The 25142-nt window shown below is 45.8% G+C and overlaps 1 protein-coding gene across 2 annotated transcripts in view; it reads left to right on the top strand.

The window, feature by feature from the left end:
• LOC123746412 (trypsin-like) overlaps nt 1–24773 on the top strand; it is a 55842-nt gene extending 31069 nt beyond the window's left edge. For both annotated transcript variants that reach the window (XM_069314777.1, XM_069314778.1), the window contains exons 4-8: nt 5330–5433; nt 15393–15639; nt 18998–19103; nt 21940–22094; nt 23751–24773. In XM_069314777.1, the coding sequence (XP_069170878.1) occupies nt 5330–5433; nt 15393–15639; nt 18998–19103; nt 21940–22094; nt 23751–23924 (786 nt within the window). In that variant the 3' untranslated portion in view covers nt 23925–24773. The remainder of the gene's footprint in view (nt 1–5329; nt 5434–15392; nt 15640–18997; nt 19104–21939; nt 22095–23750) is intronic.
• The last annotated feature ends 369 nt before the right edge of the window (nt 24774–25142 follow it).

Genomic DNA, 25142 nt, shown 5'->3' with positions numbered 1-25142 from the left:
TCATGGTCGAGTACACGTTAGTTCAATGACATTTTTGTCCATGGACTGGTCGACGACCGGGCCGCGGGGACGCTAAGCCCCGGAAGCACCTCAAGGTAACCTCAAGGTATGGCTGCATATGCCCGGTCTGGCCTCTTAATGCTGGAAAAGTTATGTTGTATGTCTTGTGCTTCGTCCATGATGGCTTCCACCTTCTAGTTCAGAGCCTCAGTGAGCTGTTTGTTACTTTTCGGGATCTTGAGATTTTTTTCTCACCGATACATCCGACACTCCTTCTGGACACACGATCATCCCCACTTTCGCGTGTGTGATGTGTCATCACTCCAACACCGAGCTGGCTAAACCTCGCCTCTCGTCACCCAGACAGATCGTTGACGAACTCACGCCTCACACGCCACGTTATTGGAACCCCCCAGTTGTTGTTGTTGGCTCTGCTGTTTTGTTGTTTAGTTGGACTTGGGGGCATTGGTTTTGGATGTTTATGCAAAGTCCAATCATCCCTGTCAGCAGTTCCAGCACTTCAACTTGGCCTTTCATGGTGTATCCCTTGGGTTGGGTGTAGCTGAAGGCCCTTGGGTTGCGAGTGGCTGAAGGCCCTTGGGTTGCGAGTGGCTGAAGGCCCTTGGGTTGTGAGTGGCTGAAGGTCCTTGGGTTGGGTGTGGCTGAAGGCCCTTGGGTTGCGAGTGGCTGAAGGCCCTTGGGTTGTGAGTGGCTGAAGGCCCTTGGGTTGGGTGTGGCTGAAGGCCCTTGGGTTGCGAGTGGCTGAAGGCCCTTGGGTTGTGAGTGGCTGAAGGCCCTTGGGTTGGGTGTGGCTGAAGGCCCTTGGGTTGTGAGTGGCTGAAGGCCCTTGGGTTGTGAGTGGCTGAAGGCCCTTGGGTTGGGTGTGGCTGAAGGCCCTTGGGTTGCGAGTGGCTGAAGGCCCTTGGGTTGCAAGTGGCTGAAGGTCCTTGGGTTGCGAGTGGCTGAAGGCTCTTGGGTTGAGTGTGGCTCATATCCCTTTCATAGACTATGTTACTCAGACATGTTATGCTATAACTATGGTAGAAATTTTCCACAGTACTAAGAAATCGGCAGCTGCCACTGTGCATGTTTCTATTTCCTGATTACAGGACTTAGGCAGTGAACGTGCTTTCCCTGGACTGGAATCTGTAAAAGTTGCTGTGTCTTTTCTCTCATCCTCTTCTCCTCATATTGTCTAATTGGAGACCTTTGCTGTTCGCATCATTTCCCTGGCTCCCACAAGCCCTGTTTAACTTTGGATTATGACACTCCTCTCTGGCTGTCCTCATCCAAAACCCTTCTTAAGGCTCTGCCTCCCTCTGAAGAGTGTTACCCAGACCTATGTCTGTGGTTCATGGCTCTTTACTGATCTTCACGAACTAAATTTTAGAGTCTGTTGTAGGGACACCTGTACAAGAGGTGGCGGTATAAGGTGGCATGGCGCAGTTCTTGGTTGTTAATTATTAACCATATGAGTCTGTGATAGATGAGATGCCATTTCTCTCTCTTGGTGGTTGTTACCTGATGCCTGCTACTGTTGTCTCTTACCGTTCAGCCTTATCAGAGCTTCTCTTATATATATGCCTATAATTTGGATTTATCTATATTTCTCTGTTAGGTTGACTCTAGCATTCTTTCATCAAAGGCCGAATTATCCTCTGCTTGAGTTCGCTTATCTCCTCCTCAATAAGTGGCATGATGACACCAACACCGGAAATCATGTGAAGAATGTGAACGAGGGCGATGGTAGGCCCACATAGCAAGGGGAAGACCCACCCAGGGGCTCCTGTTGCTCCTCAAGCAAACTGTGCATTTCTGGCTTTCCCAACGTCCCAAGCTAAGCTGGTGTGGTTCGAAGGACTTTCCAAGGAATTCTCCAAAACATTATTGGATTTAGTCCGACCTTGACTAACATCACCCTACATTTGTGTGTCACATAAGCAAGCAGATATCATCAGTGGACTGGTTGAAGGTGGGATTGGTAACATGGTTATCACCAGAGAATATGTTATCAATTGTCGTAGAAAATTTAAGGCTTATTTTGTTACAAGTTTTCCGAGAGTTTTCTGTTGACAAAAGCTTTTAATCTTAAAGGGGTCTACAGGGCAAGAATGATATACAACAAGGTGAACCTCTTAATAGGATCAACATTGTCTGGAAAGACAATGAACCTTCCCCTCAACAATATTGCTTCTTTAGAAGTCTTATCCCACCAACTCCTCTTAGAACTTTGGAGTCCTCTCCTATTATCTGGTATAAATGCCACGGTACTAATCAAGAGACGTGACTGTGTGTGTGGGCTCTGTGCTGAACACCATGATACAAGGCTGTGCCCTCACAAAGATCCCCTGGTCCCTGAGGACGGTGAGGTAGCCTTTCCTCCGAGCAGAAAGTATCTCCGGTGTTTACTTGAATGAGTAAATATTTGGCATCATGATTATGCACAACTGATCATTAGGGATACTTAAAAATCACATTTCAGGTGACCCTAAAAATCATGAAAGAGAAGCCCATGACCTCACCCAAACAAGAGAAATGCTGATTAAGAACAATTGTATATTAGACAAAACCCAGTATGTAAGAAGATTACAAATTCTTGAAGCCTTCCAATTAAAAGTCGAACAACCCACCATAAATACTCAAATAACAGAACTATTCACTCTACCCACCATGTGAGTGAGAGAGCCAGACCGAAACACGAAGATGCCAACGATGACGTCACTGCCCAAAACGCCATGCCAACTACACCTGAAAAATCTTTGTATGTATTGGTTATTGGTCCATGTCTCTCCTTTACTCTTGACTTTCGCCTTTTCTCCTCACCTAATTGTATGTACTTGACCTCCCTGCAGTATAAATCTGATGTTACCTCCTGTTTCCCTGCCCGCTTCTGTGCCAGGTAAGTCCACTAAGGGCTCACCATAGACCATGCTACTTGGTACTTTTTATTCCGAGTAGCTGAATTTAAAACAACAAGATCAACCTGTCTCCTCATTAAAATCATTACATTACTTACTAAAGAGATACATCACATCTGTGAGTCACTCACAGACCGTCACAGTCCGATAACATCATAGACCCAAGCATCTATGGTCCAGGGGCCACCTGCACCCACGCCACCACGACACTAAGTGGTGGACAGGACCGTGATCGCCAGGAATATCAGCACATGGATCACCGACTTCGACGACGACGACAACGACATTCTCGCCAGCATCAATGACAAGAACCCGACGCTGACAGCAGTAGCGGTCAAGACCAGCTCCAACGCCGAAGTCAACCGTAGACCAACACTGAAGGTGATTTTCATTCATTACGGCCATCGCAGCGATCCAAGCCACGGACTACAGACATAAGTGCGCAGTAATCGCCATACAACCCACCCAAGTGACCAAGGAACGCTTCATGGAACTCTGGCAGTGCTTCAAGTGCTATCAGTACTCCCACTACACCAAGAAGTGTATTGAGAGACCGCAGAGATGCAGTGTCTGCGCCCAGGAGCACCACTACACGGACTGCACATCCTCCCACCGACGCTGCCTGCTCTGCAAAGGCCCACACTCTGCAGTCTCACCTGACTGTCTCCTCTGGCAGGAGGAAATCCAAAAGATGATGCCTAGCGCTTTCTCCACCACCATACTTCGACCAGCAGACCCACTTCCGTCGGAATTCTCTGTCTTTCTTGGAAACACAGGTGTTTCCCACCTGTGTTTCCAACCACCGTCCGGCCCCTAGGGACGCCATACCCAGCCGACTGCACCACCTCTGACCACACATCCACCGGCCCAGCCTGCAGCCTCCACTAAGATCACCCTTCTGTCCATCCTCCTTAATATCGCCGACAAAATGGCGGGCAACAACGTTACCGCTTCAGCCACGTCATCAACAGGCTGCTCATCATTAATGCACTTCCTACAGCTGCTGTATCCGATGATCTTTTTCCAACTTCGACAACTGCTACCGGATCATATGCCCCGGGGATTGCTGAGCCGACTCTGCCAGAGCAAATCCACAGTCCCCAAGCTTGTCCCACTGACAGGGACGGCAGCAGCCCCCAGGATAGCTGACCAGGACGACAAGGCCGGATCCAAAGACTCGACTGGGTCCAAAGACTCAAACCGACTCCAAAGACTCTAAAGACTCGACAGGCTCCAAAGACGAAACCATGAAAGCCGACCCTGATGACTCGACTGAATCCGATGCTTCAGTCGATGTCATGCATCGACTGAAGCATCTGGCCCCTCATGCTGCCGGCTGGGCACCATCTCCCCCTTCAGGTCTTGCATCGGCACAAACAAGACTGGCAGGCTCCCATGCTGCTTCCTCTGGAAATATCCAACGTGGCCGCGCACTTTCCTAGGAAGACAGACAGCATAACTCCATAATCCACAACGAATACTGGGTATACAAGAGCAGGGAAACAGAACAGATCCTTCGCATGGTCGTCCCTCAAGAATGCCTCAACCACCTCCTTGCAGAGGTGATCGAGGCACCTTGAAAAAGGAAATTCGATCAGACTACCAACATAACAGAACTGGGATTAGGAAACCAATTCTCTTGTAACACTCGGACATCTTTTCCTAGACCGGCCAGCCCACCGAAGACCCTGCTGACTCTGGCGCTGAACTGTGAGTGACGTGTGTACCCCATCAATTCACCGGTCTGACCAGCCTTATGGTCTTTGATTGGATTGGCGCGTCCACGGACACCATCCCAGATCTCCAGTATCAGCTATTGATACAGATAATGGCTCCAAAGAGCCTCCATTTACGGGCTCACCATAGCCTGTGCTACTTGGAACTCTTTTTGTTCCGAGTAGCTGAATTTAAAACAACAACCACGTACACACCCACCTGTCATGCCGGCAGCATGAGGGTGGATGTGTTCAACAACAACCTGTCTCCTCACTAGAGAATAAATCTTGTAGGTTCGAAATGTTGTATAAATTATAAGTGTAATACATAAATTGTAAGTGTACTGTTAATTATTATTCTTTTAGTCAACTCGAAAAAATATGACCTTTGGAGAAATATTCTTCCAATTAAACCAAGATGCAAGAGCACTATAGTCAAGGAGATTGCAGCCCTTAAACAAGAAAATAATCAACACGGAATATGCCGTCCTATTCAATGAAACGTGTGTGTAGAAGACAATATTTGGGTGTACAAGACTCCCCCGGATGCTACATATCGTCTTCTTCGAGGCCGAGGGGTCCATACAAACGTAACCAGAGGTGGTACCCCAATACATATTAAAAAATATATACTGTATATATATATATACATGTAACTACTATGTAGTACCTGATATGTGGGTTCCCTCCCCTCAGGCAATCGTGGGTTCGCAGAGCGGCGGCCGTGGCATTAAGTGGATCTGTGGCGGCACCCTCGTCTCCCCTCACTACGTCCTCACCGCCGCCCACTGCTTGGAATCGTGAGTGAGAGGCAAGGTGGGGGAGAGGAAGGAAGGGAGGGGGAGAGTGGAAGAGTGAGTTAGACCTTAGACCACAAGGAAATGTATGAGAGGATGTCACTGTAAGGTAAGACGTGCATGTATTGAGGTATAGCGAGCTAGGGAGAGTGTGAGAGTATTAAGGAGAGTGTGACTGAGTGTATGTGTGAGAGAGTGAGTGTGTATGTGTGTGTGTGTGTGAAAGAGTATGTGTAAAAGAAATTGTGTGTGTGAGAATGAGTGTATGTGTGATAGTGAGCGAGTGTGCGTATGTATGAGAATGAGTGCTTGTGTGTGAGTGTGTGTTCTCACCTATTTGTGTCTGTTGGATCGAGCATTGACTCTTGGATCCCGCCTTTCAAGCCATCGGTTGTTTACAACAATGACTCCGGTCCTATTTCCCTATCATACCTCCGGTCCTATTTCCCTATCATACATATATCAGTTTTAAAATTATGAATAGAATTTGCCTCCACAACCTGTTCCTTAAGTGCATTCCATTTTCTCAATACTCTCACGCTAAAAGAAAACTTCCTAACATCCCTGTGACTCATCTGAGTTTCCAGCTTCCACCCATGTCCCCTCGTTCTGTTACTATTTCGTGTGAACATTTCGTCTCTGTCACTCTGTCAATCCCCCTGATTATTTTATACGTTCCTGTCATATCCCCCCTCTCCCTTCTTTTTTCTAGTGTCGTAAGGCTCAATTCCTTCAGGCGCTCTTCATACCCTATCCCTCGTAACGCTGGGACGAGTTTCGTTGCAAACTTCTGAACCTTTTCCAGTTTTCTTATGTGTTTCTTTAGGTCGGGACTCCATGATGGGGCGGCATACTCTAAGACTGGTCTCACGCAGGCAGCGTAAAGTGCCCTAAATGCTTCCTTACTTAGGTTTCTGAATGATGTTCTAAGTTTTGCCAGTGTAGAGTACGCTGCTGTCGATATCCTATTTATATGTGCCACAGGAGTTAGATTAGGTGTTACGTCCACGCCCAGGTCTCTTTCTCGCGTCGTTACAGATAGACAGTTCCCCTTCATTGTGTACTGTCCCTTTGGTCTCCTATCACCTAGTTCCATTTCCATAACTTTACATTTGCTTGTGTTGAACTCCAGTACCCATTTCTCTGACCATCTCTGCAACCTGTTCAAGCCCTCTTGGAGGATCCTACAATCCTCATCAGTCACTTGCGTCATCTGCGAACATCGACATGTAGGATTCTACTCCTGTAAACATGTCATTAACGTATATTAAAAATAGAATTGGTCCCAGCACCGATCCTTGAAGTACTCCACTTGTTACTGTTCGCCAGTCCGACTTCTTGCCCCTTACCGTAACTCTCTGGCTTTCCTGTTAGGTTTATTTATTTATTTATTTATTTATTTATTTATTTATTTATTTATTTATTTATTTATTTATTTATTTATTTATTTATTTATTTATTTATTTATTTATGCATATACAAGAATGTACATTGTGAATGTGAGGATACATAATATGGTAATTACAGTCTTGTAAAGCCACTAGTACGCGCAGCGTTTCGGGCAGGTAAAGTTCCTTACCCATGCTAGGGGTCTTTCCCCCCACCCCCGCCTGCCTCTCAAGTTTGAACAGCAGTCTCATGTGCGGTACTGTATCAAAGGCTTTTTGGCAGTCCAGAAATATGCAGTCTGCCCAACCTTCTCTACCCTGCCTTATCCTTGTTATTTTAACATAGAATTCCAGAAGGTTTGTTAGGCAAGATTTCCCTTTCTAGAACCCATGTTGATGTTTGTTCACAAACCTAATGTTCTCTAGGTGTGCAACCAGTCTTAGCCTAATTATTCTTTCAAGTATTTTACAGGGGATGCTTGTCAGTGATACAGGTCTATAGTTAAGTGCCTCCTCCCTATCACCTTTCTTGAAAATCGGTACAACATTTGCCCTCTTCCAGCAATTGGGCAATTCACCCAACATAAGTGATTCATTAAAGATCCTTGCCAGAGGCACGCAGAGGGCCTGCGCTGCCTCTTTAAGTATCCACGGGGATACTGTGTCTGGTCCAACCGCTTTAGTTGCATCCAGTGTTGTCAACTGTTTCATTACCTCCTCTGCTGTCACCTCTATATCTGATAGTCTTTCATCTAGGGTAATCTCTTCTAACAATGGAAGCTGCTCAGGCTCGGTTGTGAACACTCCATGGAAACAGGCATTCAGTACCTCGCAGATTTCCTTGTCACTTTCAGTATATGCCCCCTCTATTTTCCTTAGTCTTGTCACTTGGTCGTTCACCGACAGTTTTCTTCTTATATGGCTGTGTAGTAATTTAGATTCCTTTTTCGCTTTCATCGCAATATCGTTCTCATAATTTCTTACCGATGTTCTTCTTATGTTAATGTAATCGTTTCAGGCTCTGTTGCATCTGATCCTGTTGTCGTCTGTCCTTGGGCTTCTGTACTTCCTCCACTCCCGCCTGCTTCTCAGTTTTGCTTCCTGACACTGTCTATTAAACCATGGGTTATTATATTCCCTCTTACTTTTTTCTTTACTGTTGGTATAAATCTCTCTTCGGCCTCCTGGCATTTCCATATGACCAGGTCCATATGACCAGATCATCTCTTGGACTGTTTTTCCTTTAATTTCTTCCTCCCACTGCACTTCACCCAGATAGTTCCTTATCCTCCTGTAGTTCCCTTTCCTGTAGTCAACTCTCCTTTCCCAGACCTCTTGTCCCTTGGTCACAAGTTTGAATTCCATCATGTAGTCAAAGACTAGGACATAATGGTCGCTGGCCCCTAGAGGTATTTCATGTTCCAAATTCTCGATGTCTTCTACTTTCTAGGTGAAAATCAAGTCTAATAGGCTCGGTGCATCTCCTCCTCTTTCCCTTGTGTCTTCTTTCACATGTTGTGTTAGGAAATTCCTGTCTATAACATCTACTAACTTTGCTCCCCATATTTCTTCCCCGCCATGGGGGATTCATTGATTCCCAGTTTACCTCTCCATGATTTAGGTCCCCCATGACCAGCAGTTTCGCTCTCATTCTGTGACCTAATGTTGCTGCCTTCTGCATTTCATCTATACATGTCTTGTTGTTGTCATCATACTCCTGCCTGGGTCTTCTACTGTTTGGTGGGGGATTGTAGATTATCAAGATCACAATCTTCCTCCCATCTGCTGTCAGAGTTCCATGTATGAAGCTTGTGCTCTCATTGGTACCCCAATTTTCCAGGTTTTCAAACTTTCATTTCCGCTTTATTAGGAGTGCCACTCCTCCTCCCTGTCTCTGTGTCCTTTCTTATCACCTGGTACCCCTCTGGAAAGATTGCATCTGAGATCATGTCATTTATTTTAGTTTCCACTATTGCAACTATGTCAGGATCTGCTTCACTAACTCTTTCCTTTACCTCTTCTGCTTTATTAGTTACCCCATCAGCATTGATGTACCAAACCTTGAGACTTCTTGGAAACTCTGGTACCAGAGTTCTCCCGGCCTTTCTCTGAGGGTCTGGGGGGATCTGGGGGTGTCTGGGGGAGGGTGAATGGGGTCTGGGGAGATCTGGGGGATGTTTGGGGGTTGAATGGAGGTTAGGGAGGGGTGCCTGGGAAGCGAATGGGGTCTGGGCATCTAGGAAGGTGGGTAGGAAGGTTTGGGGTAGTAAGGTCTGGGTAGGTAGGTCTGGAGTAGCAAGGGCATACTGGGTCTGAAAATTAGGGAGGGTCTGAGAGGCATAGGGGGGTTGAGAGGTAGCGTGAGGCTGAGAGTCTGATAGAGGTTGAGAGGTTGGGGGGAGAAGGATAGTGGGGGTGGGGGGAAGAGGGGAGGATGGAGCATGGATAGTGAGAGTGGGAGAGAGGTTATATTAGTCAGTAGTCAGTAGTATTAGTCAGTATGTGTATTCACCTAGTTGTATTCACCTAGTTGTGCTTGCGTGGGTTGAGCTTTGGCTCTTTGGTCCCACCTCTCAACTGTCAATCAACTGTTACTAACTACTCCCCCCCCCACACCACTCACACACACACCCCAGGAAGCAGCTAATGAGAGCTGACTAACTCCCAGGTACCTATTTACTGCTAGGTAACAGGGGCATCAGGGTAAAAGAAACTCTGCCCATTGTTTCTCGCCGGCGCCGCGAATCGAACCCGGGACCACAGGATCACGCGTCCAGCGTGTTGTCCAGTAAGCCACCGGTCCCTGTGGATCCTTGTGTGTGCGTGTGTGTGTGTGTGTACTCACCTAATTGTGCTTGCGGGGGTTGAGCTCTGGCTCTTTGGTCCCGCCTCTCAACCGTCAATCAACTGGTGTACAGATTCCTGAGCCTATTGGGCTCTATCATATCTACATTTGAAACTGTGAATGGAGTCAGCCTCCACCACATCACTTCCTAATGCATTCCATTTGCTAACTACTCTGACACTGAAAAAGTTCTTTCTAACGTCTCTGTGGCTCATTTGGGTACTCAGCTTCCACCTGTGTCCCCTTGTTCGCGTCCCACCAGTGTTGAAAAGTTCATCCTTGTTTACCCGGTCGATTCCCCTGAGGATTTTGTAGGTTGTGATCATGTCCCCCCTTACTCTTCTGTCTTCCAGTGTCGTGAGGTGCATTTCCCGCAGCCTTTCCTCATAACTCATGCCTCTTAGTTCTGGGACTAGTCTAGTAGCATACCTTTGGACTTTTTCCAGCTTCGTCTTGTGCTTGACAAGGTACGGGCTCCATGCTGGGGCCGCATACTCCAGGATTGGTCTTACATATGTGGTGTACAAGATTCTGAATGATTCCTTACACAGGTTCCTGAACGCCGTTCTGATGTTAGCCAGCCTCGCATATGCCGCAGACGTTATTCTCTTTATGTGGGCTTCAGGAGACAGGTTTGGTGTGATATCAACTCCTAGATCTTTCTCTCTGTCTGTTTCATTAAGTACTTCATCTCCTATTCTGTATCCTGTGCCTGGCCTCCTGTTTCCACTGCCTAGTTTCATTACTTTGCATTTACTCGGGTTGAACTTCAACAGCCATTTGTTGGACCATTCACTCAGTCTATCCAGGTCATCTTGTAGCCTCCTACTATCATCCTCTGTTTCAATCCTCCTCATAATTTTTGCATCGTCGGCAAACATTGAGAGGAACGAATCTATACCCTCTGGGAGATCATTTACATATACCAGAAACAGTATAGGTCCAAGGACTGACCCCTGCGGGACTCCACTTGTGACGCCTCGCCAATCTGAGACCTCACCCCTCACACAGACTCGTTGTCTCCTGTTGCTTAGGTATTCCTCTATCCACCGGAGTACCTTCCCTCTCACTCCAGCCTGCATCTCCAACTTTCGCACTAGCCTCTTGTGTGGCACTGTATCAAAGGCTTTCTGACAATCCAAAAATATGCAGTCTGCCCACCCTTGTGGGCAGTGTGTGTGTGTGTGTGTGTGTGTGTGTGTGTGTGTGTGTGTGTGTGTGTGTGTGTGTATGTGTGTGTGTGTGTGTGTGTGTGTGTGTGTGTGTGTGTGTGTGTGTGTGTGTGTGTGTGTATGTGTGTGTATGTGTGTGTGTGTGTGTGTGTGTGTGTGTGTATGTGTGTGTGTGTGTGTGTGTGTGTGTGTGTGTGTGTGTGTGTGTGTGTGTGTGTGTGTGTGTGTGTGTGTGTGTGTTTTTGTGTGTGTATTCACCTAGTTGTATTCACCTAGTTGTGCTTGCGGGGGTTGAGCTCTGCTCTTTCGGCCCGCCTCTCAACTGTCAATCATCTGTTACTAACTACTATTTTTTTCCACACACACACACACACACACACACACACACACACACACACACACACACACACACAGGACTCGCATGACTCGTAATTCTGTGGCGCGGGTTCGATTCCCGCACCAAAGTTTCTTTCACCCTGAATGCCCCTGTTACCTAGCAGTAAATAGGTACCTGGGAGTTAGTCAGCTGTCACGGGCTGCTTCGTGGTGTGTGTGTGTGTGTGGTGTGGAGAAAGAAAAAGTAGTTAGTAAACAGTTGAGAGGCGGGCCGAAAGAGCAAAGCTCAACCCCCGCAAACACAACTGGTGAATACACACACTCATACACACACACACACACATACACACAAAGGTTTGCCACCAGACTAGTACCCGAGCTGAGAGGTATGAGCTACGAGGAGAGACTACGGGAATTAAACCTCACTTCGCTGGAAGACAGAAGAGTTAGGGGGGACATGATCACCACATTCAAGATTCTGAAGGGGATTGATCGGGTAGATAAAGACAGTCTATTTAACACAAGGGGAACACGCACAAGGGGACACAGGTGGAAACTGAGTGCCCAAATGAGCCACAGAGATATTAGAAAGAACTTTTTTAGTGTCAGAGTGGTTGACAAATGGAATGCATTAGGGGGTGATGTGGTGGAGGCTGACTCCATACACAGATTCAAGTGTAGATATGACAGAGCCCGATAGGCTCAGGAATCTGTACACCTGTTGATTGACGGTTGAGAGGCGGGACCAAAGAGCCAGAGCTCAACCCCCGCAAACACAACTAGGTGAGTACAACTAGGTGAGTACACACACACACACACACACACACACACACACACACACACACACACACACACACACACACACACACACACACACACACACACACACACACACACAGGAAGCAGCCCGTAACAGCTGTCTAACTCCCAGGTACTATTTAATGCTAGGTAACAAGAGCATCAGGGTGAAAGAAACTCTGCTTATTTGTCTTTGCCGGCGTCGGGAATCGAACCCGGGCCACAGGATTACGAGTCCCGCGCGCTGTCCACTCAGCTACCAGACCCCTTACCCCTGTGTGTGTGTGTGTGTGTGTGTGTGTGTGTGTGTGTGTGTGTGTGTGTGTGTGTGTGTGTGTGTGTGTGTACTCATCTATTTGTACTCAACTATTTGTGCCTGCAGGATCGAGCACTGGCTCTTGGATCCCGCCTTTCTAGCCCCCAGTTGTTTAATGCAATGACTCCAGTCCTCTTTCCATATCATATCTGCTTTTAAAATTATGAATAGAGTTTGCTTCCACAACCTGCTTCTTTAGTTCATTCCATTTTCCCACTTCACTCATGCTAAATTAAAACTTTCTGGCATCAATATTACTCAAATGAGTTTCAATCTCCCACCATGTCCCTTTGTTCTGTTAGTAATCAGTGTAAATATTTGATATATATCCACTCTGACAATGCCTCTAAGAATTTTATACGTCTCTATCATGTCTCCCCCTCCGTCCATTTTTTCTAGTGTCGTCAGGTTTAGTTCTTTCAATCGCTCTTCATCTCCCACACAATTCTGGGATGAACCTCATCACAAACTTCTGAACCTTTTCCAGTTTCCTAATTTTTTATATATATTTTTTATTTATATATACAAGAGTTCTTACATTCTTGTACAGCCACTAGCACGCATAGTGTTTCGGGCAAGTCCTTAATCCTAATTTCCCTGGAATACGACCTGCCAAATCGATTAACAACCAGATACCTATTTTACTCATGGGTAAAGAGAGGCTACAGTTAAGGATTGGTGCCCAGTAAATCCTCCCCGGCCAAGATACGAACCCAGGCCACAGCGCTCGCGAAACACCAAGTGAAAATGTCTTACCACTACGCCACTGGGACTGACTGCTATGCTGCATTGGGACTGCTACGCTGCACTGGGACTGCTACGCTGCACTGGGACTGCTACGCTGCACTGGGACTGCTACGCTGCACTGGGACTGCTACGCTGCACGGAGACTGCTACGCTGCACGGAGACTGCTACGCTGCACTGGGACTGCTACGCTGCACTGGGACTGCTACGCTGCACTGGGACTGCTACGCTGCACTGGGACTGCTACGCTGCACTGGGACTGCTACGCTGCACTGGGACTGCTATGCTGCACTGGGACTGCTACGCTGCACTGGGACTGCTACGCTGCACTGGGACTGCTACGCTGCACTGGGACTGCTACGCTGCACGGAGACTGCTACGCTGCACTGGGACTGCTACGCTGCACTGGGACTGCTACGCTGCACTGGGACTGCGACTTTTATGCTGCATGAGGACTTAAATGTTTCTTCAGGTGGGGGCTCCATGACGGGGCAGCATAGTCAAAGACTGCTCTCACATAGGCAGTATACAGCCCTATTAATGCCTCTTTACTTAGGTTCCTGAATGATGTGTGACAGTCCTTGTGGCGCAGTGGTAAAACACTCGCCCGGAGTTTCGATCCTGGCCGGGAAGGATTGACTGGGCACCAATCCTTAACGGTAGCCTCTGTTCACCCAGCTGTAAATGGGTACCTGGTTGTTTAATATCTTGGCGAATCGTATTCCTGCGAAAATTAGGATTAAGGACTTGCCCGAAACGCTATGTGTGCTAGTGGCTGTACAAGAGTGTAAGAACTCTTGAATATATAAATAAAATAATAAAAATGTTCTACCATTTGCTTGTGAAGTGTATACTGCTGACGTTATCCTATTTATGTGTGCCTCTGGAGTCAGATTTGGTGTTACGTCTTAAGGGTGTAACCTCATTTTACAGTATTACGTACCCTCTGGTGCGCTAGCTCGGCACTCCTCCTGGGTGTCCGGCTCTTGAAGTAACGTCGTCCTCTTGACGACGATGACCGACTCAGTGGGTCAATCTTACGGTCGCCGCGATTTGCCACGCCCTCGACATCCTCTTGCATTAGTCCCGGTGAATCCGCTTGCAAATGAGGTCGGCTCCTGAGCCCCAGTCTTGTTGGATCACAGTCGTGACTGCTCTCGAGTCGGTCCTCCTCACAAACTTCTACTTGCTGCGATCTGCCCAACAGTGACAGGACGACAGGGAGAGAACGTGTGCCTTGTTTGGATCTTGGGAGCGAACTGACGCGAGCCGTCTCAGTTCACCAACGTCGCCACGGTGTGACGTCGCCGTCTTGCACGGCGCTGATTGGTCCACACCGGTTGCGCCTTCACATTTTGAATTCGCAAGTACACTGGTTCTCTGGGATGCCCCACATCTCGCCCTGGAGGAGGAGGCACCTCTGTCTCTCACTCCTCCTCACCACACAATTTCCTCATTCACTGCTATGCAAATATTCATTTACACCTTACCTACCTATTTTCGCCTATTCAACACATACAGACCTGAATAAATACACATAAATATAAAGGGTAAAGGATGGGAACAACCTGAAGGTAGTCTCGGTTAGGCTTACCTGTGCACACGATGAGTCACAATAACGTGGCTGAAGATATGATGACTAAACCACAGACGAGATGATGAAGAAACCACAACGTTTCGGGCCGTCGTGGACCATTATCAAGTCGTGTGTGATCACAGACGACTAGATAATGGTCCAAGACGGACCGAAACGTGGTCGTTTCTTTATCTTCTGGTGTGTGGTTTGGTCATCATCTAGACTTATCTATAATCATGACAGTTGACAATTCAATGATTAAAGTCCTGCAACTTTCTCTGAAAACTGCACTGGACCCGCCGACAGTTCCTTGTACAATGTACAATTTTCCGCCTGATCAGAATTTTGGGGTTCACCGCTGTTTCTCTTTCAACAATTGTTCTCAATCAAATCCTTGACGAATCTGATCCCTTGTACATCATGCGTCTTGCATCATCTTGGTCTGATCTTTGGCGTCCTGAATGATATCTAGGAACATTTTATTATTATCTGACAGTGGTGTAATATGGCCTTCCGGACTTGGCACTTTCTTTTGAGAATTACTTTGTCAGTTCTCGTATTGGCATATTTAAATATATATATACGTAACTGGCGCTTTCCTCTAACTTGACTGGTGTTATATGTCTATACCTGCTCTGCAGCTGTTTATTATTTAATACTTTACAAATCTGAAAACAACAGATTTGACTGACCATGCGGCTGACCCTTCCCAGGCTCCTGAATTTCGCGCTCACAACACCCGACTCACTCCCTTGCAATCGCGATTAACAACTCCGCACTTCTCAGGCGTGTACCCGTGCAGTTTTGGGTGACGCTTGGAGAACATGATCTCCAGTCCAAGGGCGCGCCGGACCTGCCGAGCATCACCGGCACCTTCCCGCCATCTCTCCTGCAGGCGGACGAGCTGACTAGGAGCTCCGCGAAGAACGCGCCCACCAAGCAGACATTCCGGGCGGAGCCGATCAGCCACCCACAGTACGAAGGCAGCCTTGTTAAGTACTTCGACATCGCCTTGCTCAAGCTCGAGACCCCGGTGAGTGGCATGAAAAGGTAGCAGAATATAGGGATTCTTGTGTGGTTCAGGAGTCCAGGCTCTATCTTGGTACTTTGTGGTGTGTTATACGTATCTAATAGTGCTTACTAAACAGTGACTTTGGGGGGATGGGAGGTCTAGCTCTTTATGCTCTGCCTATTGGTTTGGTAATGCCCGTTATGTAATAGAGGAACTATCCCGACATTCAAATTCTTTGACAAATCTGGCCTTAAAGTTTGGATGGAGGTGGCTTCCACAACTTCTTCTTTCAGTGCATTCACCTTATTGACCATTAGTATAGGGGACGAGTATTTCCCTTTATTATTTTGTTGTTGCTTTTACAGTTTCTACTAATGCTCTCTTGTTCTACTTTCTCTCAGTTTCAAGAGACTGTCTTCTCCACTTTGTTTATTCTCCCTATGTATCTTAAAGGTTGTAATCATAGTCCCGCTTTCGTCTTTCCTCAAGGATTGTAAGATTTTGTTCCTATTAACCAATCCCCATTGTAACTTTCTTAAATGTGGCACTAATTTTTGTCGTCAATCTCCGTACTTTTTTAATTAAAAAATTTATTTTGCTGCCGAAGCTGTGGATTTCAGACCAATGCTGTATATTTCAGTACTGGTCTGGTATAGGCTTTGTAGACTATCTTTAAAGAGTAATTATTTAGGTTTTTAAATGACATTCTAACTCTTATATGATTTCCTTATATTATTTTCTTTCTGAATCTTTTAGATGCCTTATTTCCCTTATGGTGTAGATACCTCCTGGTCTCCTTTCTCCATCTTTATTTTCTTACACTTATTGGTATTGAATTCTATCAACCATTAGTTTGATCATTCTACTAGTTTGTCATGGACTTCCATTAACTATAGTCCTCGATTTTTACATTCTTTATTAGCTTGGGGGTCAAATGTAAACCCATTCACGTTCACTCCCTTGAGTTGGTTATTCACTTTGTTTGCTCCTTCAGGTATTCCTTTGCTCTATTCGATATCTTCCAAGACGTTCCAGTCTGCTTCTTCATTTTGTACACCAGGGGCCAGATTCACGAAAACACTTAGGCAAACACTTACGAACCTGTACATCTTTTCTCAATCTTTGGCGGCTTTGTTTCCAATTATTAAACAGTTAATGAGCTCCGAAGCACCAGGAGGCTGTTTATAACAATAACAACAGTTGAATGGGAAGTTTTCATTCTTGTAAACTGTTTAATAAATGTAAGCAAAGCCGTCAAAGATTGAGGAAAGATGTACACGTTCGTAAGTGCTTGCGTAAGTGCTTTCGTGAATCTGGCCCCAGCCTTTCACGAGGACCAAGGTGCTGCAACAGCTTGAAGCAAAATAAACCCATGGAACCGCTTACCCGTCGAAGCCACAAATTGCAAGACATTATGTTGACCAGACCGTCGGTCATTATGTTGTCGGTCCGCCCTGGACCATTCTCAAGTCGATGAGAATCGACTTGAGAATGGTCCAGGACGGACCAAAACGTCGTCGTCCCTTCACCTTCTAGTGTGTGGTCTGGTCAACATACTTCAGCCACGTTATTTTGACTCGTCGCCTGCAAGACATTACTTTGGCTTAAAATTCAGCTGAAAAAAATAATTCCAGGAAAGTTATGGGACCTGTGAAGAGCCCATCTTCTAGGTCCCGTCGAGTCCACTATATGGTGGTGCTCGTGTAAATATTGTTTGACACTTTAGGAAAGTGCAGACACGGCTACATTCTTTTCCAACTTGATTTGAGTAAGTTTGTCATGGAGTTCGATAAAGTTTATCATCCATGACTAAGACCATGCTGTCTTTTGATTACAGATGTTATCTTCTCCAGGTGCTCCATTATTCTCAACCTGATTACCTTCACCAGTGATACTAGACTGTAATAGTGATACTAGACTGTAATAGTGATACTAGACTGTAATAGTGATACTAGTCTGTAATAGTGATACTAGTCTGTAATAGTGATACTAGTCTGTAATAGAGATACTAGTCTGTAATAGTGATACTAGTCTGTAATAGAGATACTAGTCTGTAATAGTGATACTAGTCTGTAATAGAGATACTAGTCTGTAATTTAGTGCCACCTTGTCTCTCTTTGTATTTTAATAATGAGACTACATTTGCCTTTTTTCTAAAATTCTGGAAGATTTCCTGTCTTGCGAGTTTTATTTAAGATTTTAGTTGAGAGGTGCCACAGTACTTGTGCAGTGTCCTCCACCAGCCGTGGGGACTTGTGCAGTGTCCTCCACCAGCCGCGGGGACTTGTGCAGTGTCCTCCACCAGCCGTGGGGACTTGTGCAGTGTCCTCCACCAGCCGTGGGGACTTGTGCAGTGTCCTCCACCAGCCGTGGGGACTTGTGCAGTGTCCTCCACCAGCCGTGGGGACTTGTGCAGTGTCCTCCACCAGCCGTGGGGATATTAAATCTGGTCTTCTTCATTTTGCCATGTGTCATTACTCCTCTGGTTTTGTGACCTCTTCTACAGTTACTACGCTGTCATCCAGTGTTTCTTCTGGGGATTTATCCTCTCACAGCAACCCGTTCTCACACTTTCTTACAGTATAATAGATTAATATACCTATAATAGGTTAAGTAATAATTGTAATTACGAAGCTATAAGATGCTTATCTTAACATACTAAGAAGGTTAGGTAAGGTCGGTGTTTTCTATGAAGCTTTTCAAGGTAAACTAGTATGTTAAGTATGTCACATATGCACGTATTTAATAAGTCAATATTGACTATATGAAAGTGCGAGAACGGGTTGCTCACAGCCTAGGGTCTCGAGCTGTGTCTTTTGTAAGGATTTCTTGAAATCTTTCATAGAGTTCCACACTTACCTTCTTGTCGACTTTTGTGAGAAGTAACCATACTTACTTCCTCAGACTGACCACATGGTCTCTTCTTGTTTCTCTCTTATATGCCTGTAAAACATCTTAACTTTGTTTCTTAACTTTGCAATAATGTCACTACAAAATTCCCTCATGGCTTCCCATTTTCTTAGGTAGCGATTGTAATTATTTTATATTTTTGTCAATCATTATTGCCTCTTGCAATTACCATTATTTGAAAAATCTTAAAATATTTATCCTCTATGTTGACCCGACCGCACACTAGAAGGTGAAGGGACGACGACGTTTCGGTCCGTCCTGGACCATTCTCAAGTCGATTGGTCCAGTCACAATCGACTTGAGAATGGTCCAGGACGGACCGAAACGTCGTCGTCCCTTCACCCCTCTAGTAAGTGGTCTGGTCAACATATTTTAGCCACGTTATTGTGACTCATCGCCTGCATATTTATCCTCTAGAAATTTTGTGTTCAAGAAATGATATGTTATTGTTGTTTGCGTGTGGTGGCAGGCAACGCTGACCAGGCGGGTGGTGCCGGCCTGCCTCCACTCCAGCGCTACTGAGGACCTCACCGGCAAGGAGCTCGTCGTCGCTGGCTGGGGCTACACCACATACGGTAACACCTCGCCCAGTGGCAACTCTTGACAAGTTATCTTAATGTTCTTATTGTTGTCTAAGATGCAGCTACTCGGAACAAAAACGTTTTAAGTAGCACGGGCTATGGTGAGCCCCGTAGTGGACTTACCTAGCACAGGAGCGGGCTATGGTGAGCCCGTAGTGGACTTACCTGGCACAGGAGCTGGCTATGGTGAGCCTGTAGTGGACTTACCTGGCACAGGAACGCAGCCCTTAAACTAATCATAATAATTCTAGTAAAGAATGAAGACCTTCCGGAAATACTAAGATGCGTCTCAATACACAGAGAGTCCATTAGAGCCTGGGAACACCCACCGCATAGGTTCGAACCGGCTCCTACGGATTTTCTCATGCTTCTCATTCTTATAGCACTTTTTTTTTGGTGGTTCTCTCTCGCGGTTCTCCCTCTTTATCATTCATCCTCCTTCTGGCCCTTTCCTTTCTTGGAAGACTCTGGCAGGATCACCTTCGTCTAGCTTGGGTTTGGTATTTGCTGTCATTATACTTCAGAATGGTGATTTGTATCTGTTCCATTTGGCGTAATTTCTCCCCATTGTTGTTTTATCTCTATTGTTTTATTATACCTCATTATTGTTTTACTCTCTCTCCTTATTATTGTTTTACTCTCTCTCCTTATTATTGTTTTACTCTCTCTCCTTATTATTGTTTTACTCTCTCTCCTTATTATTGTTTTACTCTCTCTCCTTATTATTGTTTTACTCTCTCTCCTTATTATTGTTTTACTCTCTCTCCTTATTATTGTTTTACTCTCTCTCCTTATTATTGTTTTACTCTCTCTCCTTATTATTGTTTTACTCTCTCTCCTTATTATTGTTTTACTCTCTCTCCTTATTATTGTTTTACTCTCTCTCCTTATTATTGTTTTACTCTCTCTCCTTATTGTTGTTTTACTCTCTCTCCTTATTGTTGTTTTACTCTCTCTCCTTATTGTTGTTTTACTCTCTCTCCTTATTGTTGTTGTATTACGTTTACTCTCCATGTGCTATGGACGCCTCATAAAGTATGTGTAGCGTATATCAGGAACCAGGCTCCGTTGATGGCCACTCTGGTCACCTGTGGCGGGCCACTGTGGCCACCTGTGGCTGGCCACTCTGGTCACCTGTGGCTGGCCACTCTGGCCACCTGTGGCTGGCCACTCTGGTCACCTGTGGCTGGCCACTCTGGCCACCTGTGGCTGGCCACTCTGGTCACCTGTGGCTGGCCACTCTGGCCACCTGTGGCTGGCCACTCTGGCCACCTGTGGCTGGCCACTCTGGCCACCTGTGGCGGGCCACTCTGGCCACCTGTGGCGGGCCACTGTGGCCACCTGTGACTGGCCACTCTGGCCACCTGTGGCTGGCCACAATAGCTCCACACATATAGTCGCAACAGGCCATTTTCCGACCAGATCCCTTATACATGTATTGAGTATATATGACGTCAGCATGACTCTGTGGGGTCTCAACTACTCTCCAGAACTTAAGAGTTCATGTCAGACTCTTATGAGAGCAGGAAGACTGGTGTGGTTATCTTCATGTTATCTTAAGATGATTTCGGGGCTTAGCATCCCCGCGGCCCGTTCCTCGACCAGGCCTCCTTTTTGTTACATATCCCCAGGATGCAGCCCATAGCAGCTGTCTAACTCCCCAGGTACCTGAACAGGTGCATCAGGGTGAAAAAAATTTTGCCCATTTGTTTCCGCTTCCGCCGGGGATCGAACCCGGAATCTTTGGACTACGAATCACATCTGTCCACTCAGCCTTCAGCCCCCCTCGAGCCGGTCGGCCGAGCGGACAGCACGCTGGACTTGTGATCCTGTGGTCTTGGGATCGATCCCAGGCGCCGGCGAGTAACAATGGGCAGAGTTTCTTTCACCCTATGCCCCTGTTACCTAGCAGTAAAATAGGTACCTGGGTGTTAGTCAGCTGTCACGGGCTGTTTCCTGGGGGTGGAGGCCTGGTCGAGGACCGGGCCGCGGGGACACTAAAGCCCCGAAATCATCTCAAGATAACCTCAAGATACATCAAAATGCGACGTTCTATCACAAGGACAAGGTGCCATTTCTCTCCATTTATCCTAACCCATACACACGTGGTGTATGGGTTAGTATTCATCCTAACCCATACACACGTGGTGTATGGGTTAGTATTCATCCTAACCCATACACACGTGGTGTATGGGTTAGTATTCATCCTAACCCATACACACGTGGTGTATGGGTTAGTATTTCTCCTCACCCATACACACGCTTCCGACCGTACATTAGAGGTGTAATATCACATATACGTAAGGTTGTATTATTATTTAACACCAGAATTAATTACCCTACTGGGATAAATCCCACACGTTAACACACTACTCAGCTAAAGCCGGGAACAAGAGCCGGCATTATGTCTAGCTTGGGTGAGTGGACGTGAATTATTCCTTCCTGTTCGCTCCACATTTTCTATCCACCTTAATTGAGGTAGAGAAAACAATCTCCCCTCCCCTTCAACATAAGCTACTCGCATACACACATTATACACATGGAGCATACCATAATAATAATAATGGTAAATTACCTGCTGTAACATTAGGGACAATACCAGGTAGTATATAAGAGGTATACGTAGCCTAGTCTACGTGCTACTTGGAGCTTCTCGTTCCCCAGGAGCTGAATCTAAAACAACAACAAGGTAGCCTGGTTGTGGACTATTCATTATAACAAGAGAACTATTATTATAATAAAGTTATCTCTTTGGTCATAACAAGGACAACATCACTCGTAACGTCTTTGTCACATCTGGCTCTGTGACGACACACTTCCTCTGTCACAGGACTTGGGGAGCTGTCGCGGATCCTGCAGAAGGTGACGATTCCGGTGGTGGACCATCTACAGTGCCAGGCTCGCTGGGACAACAGTGACAGTCCTCCCAGGGGTATTCTCGCCGACCAGTTGTGTGCCGGCGCCCCGGGCCGCGACTCCTGTGGGGTGAGTCCTCGATCTCAACTTGTTGGGTGCAGGGAAGTGTGTCTAGCTAGTGGGGGCAGCTAGACATGCTTCCCTGCATGGCTAGTGGGGCCAGCTAGACATCCTCTTCATGGAAGAGAGAAGGATGAAGAGGGGACACGGGAAGGATGAAGAGGGGGCATGCGAGCAAAGTAACCCTAACCTAACCATAGATAGAGAGTAGATAATAGTACTATGTAGTCGTTCTCAGTCCGTTCACGGGAGTGTGTTTCCTGCTTGAGAGCAACCCGCCATTCCCCGCCTCCCCGCAGGACAGCAAGAATCCTCCGTCCCAACCAGCTCAGTGGGTTGGGGAGAGGAGCACAGTGGGTGGTTGGCTGGGGGTGAGATGTGGTTGGTTGGGGAAAGCATAGTTGAGTGGGAGGGAGTGTATTGGGGAGGAAAAGGGAGGTGTGGGGAAGAGTGAGCTGAGGGAAAGGGTGACTTGTGGAGGAAACTGACTGTGTTAGACAAAAATTTGAGTTTCTGTTATGCATACGAAAGATTTGTCTATAATGTACAGTGTCTTTAATAATGAGTCTATAATGTACAGGGTGTCTATGGTCTATAATATACAGGGTGTCTATGGTCTATAATATACAGGGTGTCCCAGAGTTAGCTATTTCTATGAAATCGGATGAATTTAAAAAAATTCGTTTCTATTGCTATTTATCATGTTTAATTAGTGTACAAATAACTAAATTATCTATTTATATTTCTTTATTTACATATGCATTGTTTTATTTTATTGATATATATGCAAGAGTTCTTACATTCTGGTAAATTATGTTACCTCGGGGGCCTCGTAGCCTGGTGGATAGCGCGCAGGACTCGTAATTCTGTGGCGCGGGTTCAATTCTCGCACGAGGCAGAAACAAATGGGCAAAGTTTCTTTCACCCTGAATGCCCCTGTTACCTAGCAGTAAATAGGTACCTGGGAGTTAGTCAGCTGTCACGGGCTGCTTCCTGGGGGTGGAGGCCTGGTCAAGGACCGGGCCGCGGGGACACTAAAGCCCCGAAATCAACTCAAGATAACCTCAAGATAACCTTAATTCAGAAGCCTAACCCTAATACTAAATACACGAGAAGGCACCTTCGCTGTGACCTCCCGTATCAAAGGATTATTAAATAATGAATTTAGAGAAATATTTACAAGGAAATTTCACAGAATCGAATGAAATCATTTATTCTGGTTAAAAGACATATATAAGATGAGCTACAAACATAATGTTGGATTTCAAGATAGAGGTAGTTGATACAATGCCTAGAGCCGCTAATACGCACACAGTTTCGGGCAAGGAGGCCCTGAAGACAAAGCGATTCTTGAACTTGTCAACAAATTTAAAAGAACTGAACCCGTACACGACGACGTGGGAAGAGGACACACGCGGACAGAACGTGACAGTATCGAAGGAGAACGACACTTGTTGAAAGTTCTCAATAAAGATTTGCCTTATGATTTATAAATCTATTTTCGTATCATAATTAGGTCAAAACATGATATTATGGGCGTTTTTAGTGGATTCGTCCGATTTCATTGAAATAGATTGGTGTCTATTTTATGTGGAGCATGAAATGATGTGGAGCATTTGAATTACCTCCTCGTAATACCTTAATCTTGCATCTTGGTGCCCCCAGGGTGACAGCGGGGGGCCCCTCTTCGAGAAGTTGAAGAGCGGGCAGGCGTGCGAGCAGACGGTGGTCGGCTTGGTGAGCTTTGGCCCGGGTTGTGGAGGCCAAAACGCCATAGGCGTCTACACCCGCGTCTCCGCCTTCCTGGACTGGATCACGGGCTATATAGCACCCAATTAGTTCTCCCTGGTAGTGGTAATGGCGGTTTGTTGCTGACATGAATTAGTAGTGACTGATTGTGTTCAGTGTAGTGGGTGTCCAACCACTAGGGTAGGACGGTAGAGCGACTGTCTTGCTTAATGCAGGTCGGCGCTCAATTCCTGAAAGTCCAATTGGTTGGACATCATTCCTTCCCCCTGTTCCATCCCAAATCCTTATCCTGATCCCTTCCAAGTGCTATTTAGTCGTAATGGCTTAATTGGCGCTTTCCCCATAATTTCCTCCCTCATTGTAATAGGTAAGGGAAGTGGTGGGGTGGTGGCTTACCCATTACAGATAAGGTGTCCATTACGTCCTAGACATACAACAGTACTTCCAAGGTAATTACTTGACAATTAATTCTCTGTTACTACATACGAAAAAGATAACTCTTGTTATTGTATGTAAAGTCCTTAGTTAAACTAATTGTGAATTATTTAACGTCACACACAAACATTTATATAAATTGATAATGTTTGAGACCTGTTTCATTGTTTTTAAGTGTCTCCTATTATTTTATATATGTTCTCCTCTCATTACTATAAAAGAAAATAGGAAAATAATGTGCAATTTGTCTATCCTAATATGAGGACCTGATATGTTAACATGAATCAAAATTTAATTTGAAATTGTATAAATAGAAGGTAATAGATTTATTCTATATTTTTTCTCTACTGTTTGAAAAGAAGACATGTATAGAAGTTAGCTTCTTTCACGCGAGTGAAGGGATGAAGGAACATTGAAGAATAACTTAATTATTGTATTGTTAATTGTGTATTTGTCAAAACCATTAATGTTTGTTTTCATCTTAATATATTGCTGTCAAAATACGTTGTATGTTTCACTGAGCCAACATGTTGTATGTATATTGTATTATTAAAACTATATAGACAATATCATGTAATTATTTTGTATACTAGAATAAGCTACTGGTTACTAGTGACTGTAGTGGGTACTGGTGACTGTAGTGGTTACTAGTGACTGTAGTGGTTACTAGTGACTGTAGTGGTAACTAGTGACTGTAGTGGTTACTAGTGACTGTAGTGGTAACTAGTGACTGTAGTGGTTACTAGTGACTGTAGTGGTTACTAGTGACTGTAGTGGTTACTAGTGACTGTAGTGGTTACTGGTGACTGTAGTGGTTACTAGTGACTGTAGTGGTTACTAGTGACTGTAGTGGTTACTGGTGACTGTAGTGGT

Source organism: Procambarus clarkii, chromosome 80 (genome assembly GCF_040958095.1).
Source record: "Procambarus clarkii isolate CNS0578487 chromosome 80, FALCON_Pclarkii_2.0, whole genome shotgun sequence".
NCBI lineage: Eukaryota > Metazoa > Arthropoda > Malacostraca > Decapoda > Cambaridae > Procambarus > Procambarus clarkii.
Note: the sequence above shows the minus strand (reverse complement) of the source record. Positions and strands in the feature narration are given on the sequence as shown.